The sequence below is a fragment of the Saccopteryx leptura genome, chromosome X (genome assembly GCF_036850995.1).
Source record: "Saccopteryx leptura isolate mSacLep1 chromosome X, mSacLep1_pri_phased_curated, whole genome shotgun sequence".
Classification (NCBI taxonomy): Eukaryota; Metazoa; Chordata; class Mammalia; order Chiroptera; family Emballonuridae; genus Saccopteryx; species Saccopteryx leptura.
In genome coordinates, this window is record NC_089516.1 from 42,476,715 (window position 1) to 42,485,529 (window position 8,815).

General features: G+C 39.8%; 1 protein-coding gene across 3 annotated transcripts in view; it reads left to right on the forward strand.

Moving 5' to 3' along the window:
• SHROOM4 (shroom family member 4) overlaps nt 1-7,949 on the forward strand; it is a 276,863-nt gene extending 268,914 nt beyond the window's left edge. For all 3 annotated transcript variants that reach the window (XM_066356048.1, XM_066356050.1, XM_066356049.1), the window contains 2 exons: nt 213-482; nt 1,467-7,949. In XM_066356048.1, coding sequence (XP_066212145.1) covers nt 213-482; nt 1,467-1,736 — 540 coding nt within the window. In that variant the 3' untranslated portion in view covers nt 1,737-7,949. The remainder of the gene's footprint in view (nt 1-212; nt 483-1,466) is intronic.
• Nucleotides 7,950-8,815: the final 866 nt, after the last annotated feature.

Consider the following 8,815-nt stretch of genomic DNA (forward strand, 5'->3'; position numbering starts at 1 on the left):
TGGTGGTGACAGGGAGTCTAAGAGATGGAAGACAAGGTACCTGTCCTGAAACCTGGAATTGCTAGTGACTTGCTCAGGTATCTTTTCTTTCAAGTGACTAGGGTCAAATCTACTATCTGTTACTAGGATCCCAAAACATAGGTTACAAGAACAGATCAGTTTCTGTCAGTACCCATCCTTATCCTTTGCCTTCTCTTCTTTGTTTCTCCTAGATACAGCTTATTGAAAGCATTGGCAGAAAACTCTCTGTCCTGCGGGAGGCCCAGAGAGGATTGCTGGAGGACATCAATGCCAATTCTGCCCTTGGGGAGGAAGTGGAAGCTAACCTAAAAGCTGTCTGCAAATCCAATGAGTTTGAAAAATACCGTTTGTTTATTGGGGACCTAGACAAAGTGGTCAACCTGTTGCTGTCACTTTCTGGACGACTGGCCCGGGTAGAAAATGCTCTCAACAGCATTGATTCAGAGGCTGACCAGGAGAAGGTAGTGTTGAAGTCTCTGTGGACGAAGGGAAATGCCATCTATTTCTTTTGGGGGCTTCCTTTTTCAAGTTTGGCAAGTCTGGAGGGCAGTAGAGTATAGTGTTTAAGAGTGTGAGCACTGGCTTTTAAATGCCTTGAAATTCTGGCTGTATCACTAATTAGTTGTGTGACTCTAAATGACTTACTTGACCTTACTCTGTCTCAATCTCTTAAAAATGGGGTGACCACACTATCTATTACATAAGGTTTGAGAGTTAAATTAGATAACCCATGTTAATGTTTTAACGCAGGGCTTGGAAGTGGGTAAACACTGACTCAGTGCTAGCTGCCAGTAATAGTAGTAGTAGCAGCAGCAGCAGTAATTTTACCTCTCTCTCTCTCTCCCTTTCTCTTCATCTCTCTGTCTCCTTAGAAGGAGATGTCTCACCAAGTACTTGAGATTGGGAAGCTGCCATTTCCATAGGTTAGGTCACTCTTCATACATTCATGAACCAAAACTGCATTGCATTTACCCATGAAAGTCGTCAGACACAAATTTGAATCCACAATAAGACACACATGTGCATGTGCCTACACACATGCCTACATACATGCACACATATATACCCATGAAGATACACAAACAATTTTGGAAACATTGTCAAAGTGATGCTTGTTCACCAGATAGAAGGGGCCTGAGCTGGTTTTGTCAGAGCCTTCCCCTACTCCTACCTCAGTAGTGGTCCACTAATTAAAGATAGCTAAGACACACAAAAAAGTGATTGTACATCCCCATGGCCAGAATCGCTGTCATGTATATCATCCCCCTACTACAAAAGAGAAAGGCTTTTGTTGCATGAAGGTGGACTTTAGAGCAGGAAATTTAGGATTGATAAGTTAGCAGAGTAGATAGTTGCTTTGTGGAAGCACACTAGTAGAGAACTGGGTTAGACAGATGACTGGTAGTTGGAATGGCCAGCCCTTAATTTGTCTTCTGTTTTTCCAGTTGCTGCTGATAGAAAAGAAGCAGCAGCTGACAGGGCAGTTGACAGATGCCAAGGAGCTGAAGGAGCACGTGGACCGACGGGAGAAGTTGGTGTTTGGCATGGTCTCTCGCTACCTGCCTCAAGACCAGCTCCAAGATTATCAGCACTTTGTGAAGATGAAATCTGCTCTTATCATTGAACAGCGAGAGCTTGAAGAGAAGATCAAGCTTGGGGAAGAGCAGCTCAAATGTCTCAGGGAGAGCCTACTCCTGGGGCCCAGCAATTTCTAATTCTACCAGCAGACTGCCCACATCATCTTTGCACAGTCACAATGGAAAGTGCTTTCAATCTTTGTTAGCAGTTTGTTAGCAAATAGATAGCAATTAGTTAGCAATTTGTTCCATATTCTCTACCCTGATGTCTCTTACTGCCCCTTATCTAGCAGTGCAACCAACTGGGAGACTGGGGAGGCATCAAGCTTCTACCCTAGGTAGTAGAAGCAAGAAATAGAAGCTGTAGCAGAGTGTGATCATACAACCACACTCTCTTTTCCACAGTTTGCACAGCAAGCACTCACCACACACAGAACCAACAAAGTGCCTTTATTCTTCTTTGTACTAACACATCAGAGACGTCATATACTCATTACCCACCCACACAATAATCAGCTTCTCAAGGCTCCGAGAGAAGCTGCTGATGTGGCTCCAGTATGCCCCAAGATTTGTGGCCCAGCCATTTCCCACAGAGCTCTTGCTGTCTTGAGGGCATTTACCTACTGGAATTTTGGGGCTTCACTCAAGTTTTACAGTGGGAAGCAGAGAAGGAGGAATTATACTTAACAGAATGTGAGGAAAGGTTTGGGATCCCCAGATGCCCTGCCAGGAGGAACTACACTTAATCAAATTGGATCCATCTCCACCTTCCCCAACACCTACATGAAGGGGAAGAGGACTACTCTCAGCCCTAGCTAGTACGGCCCTTCTCCTGACCTAAGACTTTGGGCCTACCACTTCCTGTTTTATCTTGCCTTGGAATTGCTGGGTATTACAGGTGCCTACCCTAAGGGCTTTATACTATGGGCCATGAATAGCTCTGCTAAAGCTGACTTCTACATACATGTTTCCTTATTGGAAAAGAAGGAGCTCTTATTGTTATATTTTAAATGGCCTTTTGATTTTATTTATTTTTATGTTTTAAAGTGTTTTCTTTTTAATTCTTTTTTCAACTAATAAGTCGAGAAGAGGGGAGTTAGAAAGGGAAAAGTTAGCTCAGAAGGAAAATATTTTCCACAGAACAGCCTGAATTCACCATGGCTAGGTAAGCAGGTGCCAAGGCCTTGAATTATTATTCTCACCACAGCTAACAAGTCTCTAAGAAAGAAGTTCTCACCTTGAACTCAGAGCTTCCCCACTGGCCTGGCCCTATACTTCCTTTGAAGTATGGATAACCATGAGCTCAGCATTCCTCACCAGTGTTCAATTTTTTATTACTTATTTTTTTTGAAACCAAAGAAATCTGAAATTTACCAAGGTCTACCTGTTTCTCTACAGTCTATAAACTAAGGAAAGGGGAGAGGTGAGTTCAAGAGGAGCTCCTTTATATAATTGCTTTCTCAGCCTGTGGCCTGGCTCAGGGAACCAAACTTCATGGGAGCTGAAGGCTCCAGCCAGGGCCAGCCCCTGCCTCCTACCCCCAAGCAAATTATGATTCAATCAGAATCTGAGGCAGACACACAACTGATGCTGCTGCTCTTGCCTACAGTGGTAGGCAAACTCATTAGTCAACAGAGCCAAATATCAACAGTACAATGATTGAAATTTCTTTTGAGAGCCAAATTTTTTAAACTTCAACTATATAGGTAGGTACATTCCTTAACGAGGTAGCACCCGTACGTGGTATTTTGTGAAAGAGCCACACTCAAGTGGCCAAAGAGCCGCACGTGGCTCGCAAGCTGCAGTTTGCCAGCTTTTGGTTGGCCCTGACACCAGATAGCCAATTTCTATCCTGGAAAAGCCCTCACGTAGGCAATGGCAGGGAGGGAGTTGTGGCCAAACTCTGCCCTGCTATACAGCTCAGTTCCTTATTCTTTTTGTAACTGGGGCCTGTGCATATTGCACAGCCTTGACCAGCAAGCTCTAGCATCTGTTCTAGTTACTGCTGAGTTCCTAGCTGTCCTTGGAGGTTAACTGAAGCAGCAGGGGTGCCTCATTCAACCAAAAAGATTTGCCAAGGAACTTTGCTGCTGCTACAAATACTGGTTCTTAACTTCCATTTCCTCCTCATTGTATTTAGAAACAATGGAAAATCTTGGCCAGCAGTGTGTCCTGATCGGGGTGGAGGAGTGGTGGGGAGCTGGGTATGCTCTTAATACAATGCTGCTGTCAGAACTACTGTTAAAATGTTAACCTGTCATTCTCCCCCAAGTGGAGAATTCTACTTTGTTCAGGAAGGCTAGGCTTACCCAAGCCAAGGTTCAGGAAGGTGGGAGCGTGCTTTGAATACAGCCTGTGGCTGCCATCTTTAAAAAATAAACAAGCAAACAAACAAACAACAGAAAAAACAGGCTCTAAGAAAATGAGAAAGTTGAGATGTCCTGTATTGAGGAGATGAGATAAATGTAGCCCATCATTATGAAATTTTATGTGTGTGCATGTGTGGCTAGAATAGTGTTTGGAAATATAGGCCCAGGGAAAAGAGCGGTCATTCACTGAGACACTATGGCCATAGTATGAATTTTTCTACTCAGCAATAGATTGGTTGTACCTATGTTTATCACACTAAAAAGTACTATCAACTCTGTTATTTTTGTCTCTCATCCCACCTTAAATTATTTTAGATTTGGAATCAGAACACACAAGGATGCTCTTTTGCACACAGAGGGACAGTTTCCAAAGATCTTAATAAAATAACCTAAAATTACATTAAGCAGTGAAGTTTGGCAGACAAAGGTGAACTACTTAACAGGCACTGATGCCCATCACTGCTGACATGGCAGTCCCATTGTTAATGATAGTGCTGCAAAGCTGTTACTATAACTTGAGATATAGTCTGTTCTCCATTCTTAGTTCCTGGGCATTTCCCTCCACAAAAGCCTTCCAGGGGATAGCAGTTTGCAAAGAAGGCCAAGGGATTTCCACAAAGACAGTTATTGGTCTTGACTTCTACCCTCTTCCTTTAAATACTCATACAGACCCCAGTGAGTAATAGGTAAGTACTGTGGTTGATTCATAAAGAGAAACCAGTGCAAGAGCTACTATAACATGTCCCTTTTAACTCCCCACTCCTAGGGCTCTGGGGAATTGAGTCTCTTTGAATCCTACTATCCACAGACTCAGCAAGGGTAAAATAGTAAGTGTTCAACTGAAATCCAAGAGAAAGAGACAGAGACACTGAAAGTAAAGGCCTGGCAAGGGAGAGACTGCAAGAGAGGTACAGAGAGGGTGAAAAGATGAAAGGCCTCTTTTGACGCCAGTTTCAGGTTCTATTTTACATTTGACCTCATGTGCCAAAAAGCTGCCCATGGGCACTACAGCCACAACCTTAACCCCAGCCTCCCAAAAGGCACTGTTCTGCCAATAGAAGGTTTCAGATGAAGGAAGCTGGGCACATTTCTGGCCATTTCCTCGTGTCTAGAGCGTGATGACTCCCACTGTGTTTGCCAAAGGAATTATCTATGCCAATAATATTTCTGTAACAGCATATTATACTCTTTGAAGATTAGTAGATCTTTAGAGGGGGGTGGGACAGGGGGCAATTTCTATAAATAACCAGTGTTTGTTGTACAACTGTTGGGGACATCTATCCCATGGGGGTAATTTCTATAGATAGAGAACCATTGCTTGTTGTACAACTGTTGGGGGTCATCTATCTCATGTGAAGCTATTATTTTTCTGAGTCTTATTTTTTCTGAATTTGTGTCCTCCACCACTCCCTTCTTGGCTGACATTGATATGCCTACCAGATTGTCATCAAGGGTCATACTTCAATAAAAGGTGCTAAGGACAAAATAATCCATATATATATATATACATAATATTATGTGTTTTGATTAAAATTATGGAAATCCTCTAATATCCTGCTAAAAATTACTGGAAAGGAATTTGGTAACCTATACATAGTTTTTCATAGGTAACCAGATGACCAAAGACTTACTCACATTTCTAAACCCTTAACCTGGTCCCTCAGGGATATCATTGGTGCTATATCAATCATTATCCCCAGTAAAATAACTTAGAATTTAAGAAGAGTTAACAATAGTTATAACATCAAGTGTAGACCTCAGCAGTATATAAATAGAGTTCAGTTATGAAGTCTATCCTTATCAGAAGTGAGCCACCTTCTAGACCTCCTCCAATCTTGAGTTCTACAAGTATCATCATCCTTCTACCTGATATTCCAGTCTAACACTCTCACTCTTAGCAACCTGGAAAGCAAGGTCCTTGCTGACCAACTCTCCAAGATAACCTCAAGGTTTAGATCCAAATGCACCCCAGGAAGCTCTGCTGACCTGAAAAGCATAATTTTTTTCTTAATCCATTACATTGTTCATGTCCCAATTTATTTCTATTTTAGATATCCAGTGCAGTAGAGTGGAAAGAGCCTAGCTTTGGCATTAGAATAACTGTGTTCAAATATTCGTTCTGTCACTTAGTCCGTGAACTTGGTTATTTGCTCAACTTCTGAATATACTCTTTATTATATAAAGGGGAACAGTAATATATATCTTGCAAGGTTGTTGTGGCTTGAAAATGATATCTACAAGTTATTAGAACAGAATCCCAGGCTCCACCCCAAACCCACTGACAAAAAATCTGCATTTTAATTAGATTTCCAGGAGATTCATATATATATATAAAAGATTGAGAAGCTCTAACCTATCCAAACATGTTCACTACACAGTAACTATGCATTAGTCCTGACTTACTCAATTCATTCCTTCCAAATCCTAGATATACTCTTGCTCTTCTCATATTGCCCTCCTAAATGAATTCAGCATAGTTGTATGAGACAAAGTAAATCTCTAAAATCACTTGAATTTCTATACACTAGCAATGAATAACCAAAAAAATTGTGAAAACAGTTCTATTTACAATAGCGTCAACTTAATCAAATACTTAGGAATGCATTGGACAAAAGATGTGCAAGTACACTGAAAACTACAAAACACTGTTAAAAGAAAAATTTAAATCTAAGTGTAAAGATACTCCCATGTTTACAGATAGGAAGACTTAATATTGTTTAAATGATAATACTCTCCAAATTGATCTAGAGAGTCAATGCACTCCTATGAGAATCCTACCTACCTGGCTTCTTTTCATAAACTGAGGAGTAAAATCTGAAATTCACATGTAATTGCAAAGAACCCAGAATAGTTAAAACAATCTCTAAAAAGAACAAAGCTGGAGGACTCAAACTATAAAACTACAGTAATCAAGACAGTGTGTGGTACAAGCACAAGGATAGACACATAAATAAATTGAATAGTATTGAGAGTACAGAAATAAACACATTTATGGTCAGTTAATTTTTTATATGGGTAGCAAGACAATAAAATGGAGAAAGAATCATTTTTCAACAAATTATGCAGGGACAACTGCAGATCCACATGGAAAAGAATGAAGTTGGACCTCATCCTTACACCACACAAAAATTAACTTGAAATGGATTATAAATCTAAATGTAAGAGTTAACATTACAAAACTTTTAGAAGAAACCATAGTAGTAAATCTTCCTGTCATTGGGTTAAGCAATGATTGTTTAGAACTCCAAAAGCACAAGTGACAAAAGAAAATATAAATAAATTAAAATGCATCAAAATTAAAAACTTTTGTGCTGAAAAAAATGCCATCAATAAAGTAGATACATAATCCACATAATTGGAAAAATATTTGCATATCATATATCTAATATTGAACCTTTATTCAAAATAACTATTGCAACTCAGTAATAAAAATAAATAATTAAAATGGTCAAAGGATTAAAATAGACATTTCTCCAAAGACTATATGCAAATGGCCAATAAGTACAGGAAAGATGCTCAATATTAAGGACATGCAAATCAAAACCACAATGAGAAACCACCTCATACCCCCTATGATAGCTATAATAAAAAAGACAAACAATAACAAGTGTTAGTGAGGATATGGATAAATTGAAACACTCAACATTGCTGGTGGGAATGTCAGATAATGTGGGCACAGTGGAAAACAATTTGGCAGTTCCTTAAAATGTTAAACGGAGTGTTCCCATGAATTAGAACTCTACTTCTAGGCATACATACCTAAGAGAACTGAAAACAGGCATTCAAACAAAAACATGTACATGAATGTTAAAAGCAGTCTTATTCATAATAATCAAAATGGGGAAAAAACTAAATTTTTATCAACTGAGGAATGGATAAACAAATTTTGGAATATCCATACAGTGGGATATTATCCAGCCATCAGAAGAAATGAAGTACTAACACATGCTACAACATAGTTGAATCTTTTTTTTTTTTTTTACAGAGACAGAGTCAGAGAGGGATAGATAGGGACAGACAGACAGGAATGGAGAGAGATGAGAAGCATCAATCATCAGTTTTTCTTTGTGACACCATAGTTGTTCATTGATTGCTTTCTCATATGTGCCTTGACCGTGGGCCTTCAGCAGACCGAGTAACCCCTTGCTCGAGCCAGCGACCTTGGGTCCAAGCTGGTGAGCTTTTTTTGCTCAAACCAGATAAGCCTGCGCTCAAGCTGGAGACCTTGGGGTCTCGAACCTGGGTCTTCTGCATTCCAGTCCGATGCTCTATCCACTGCGCCACCACCTGGTCAGGCAGTTGAATCTTGAAAACATTATGTTAAGTGAAACCAGTCATAAAAGATCACATATCAAATGAGTCCATTAATATAAATGTCTAGAATAGGCAAATCTATAGAGGCAGAAAGCAGGTTAATGGTAGCCAAAGGCTAGAGGTCTTGGAGGAATGACTACTAATGGACATGAGGTTTATTTAGGGGGTGAGAAAAATATTAAAATTACATTGTCATCATGGTTGCCCAAGTCTGAATATATAATAAATCATTGAATTGTACACTTTAAATGAATAAGCTGTGTGGTATATATGAATTATTTCTCAATAAAGTTGTTTTTAAAATAACCTTTTTATGTCCATCAGTCTCATTCTTATTGACAAAAATCTGAATTGATGGTAAGCATGTAGTTCATGCCTGAGCCCAAAGGGTACAATATTTATACCATTTAAATTTGAGGAGGGAACTTATCATAACGTTATTCTCCTTGCAGATCCAGTAATACAAGGAGTAACAATTGTCTCAGCTATGTCTCAGGACTTTGCCAGAAATAGTATGATGGAACCTACTGTAGA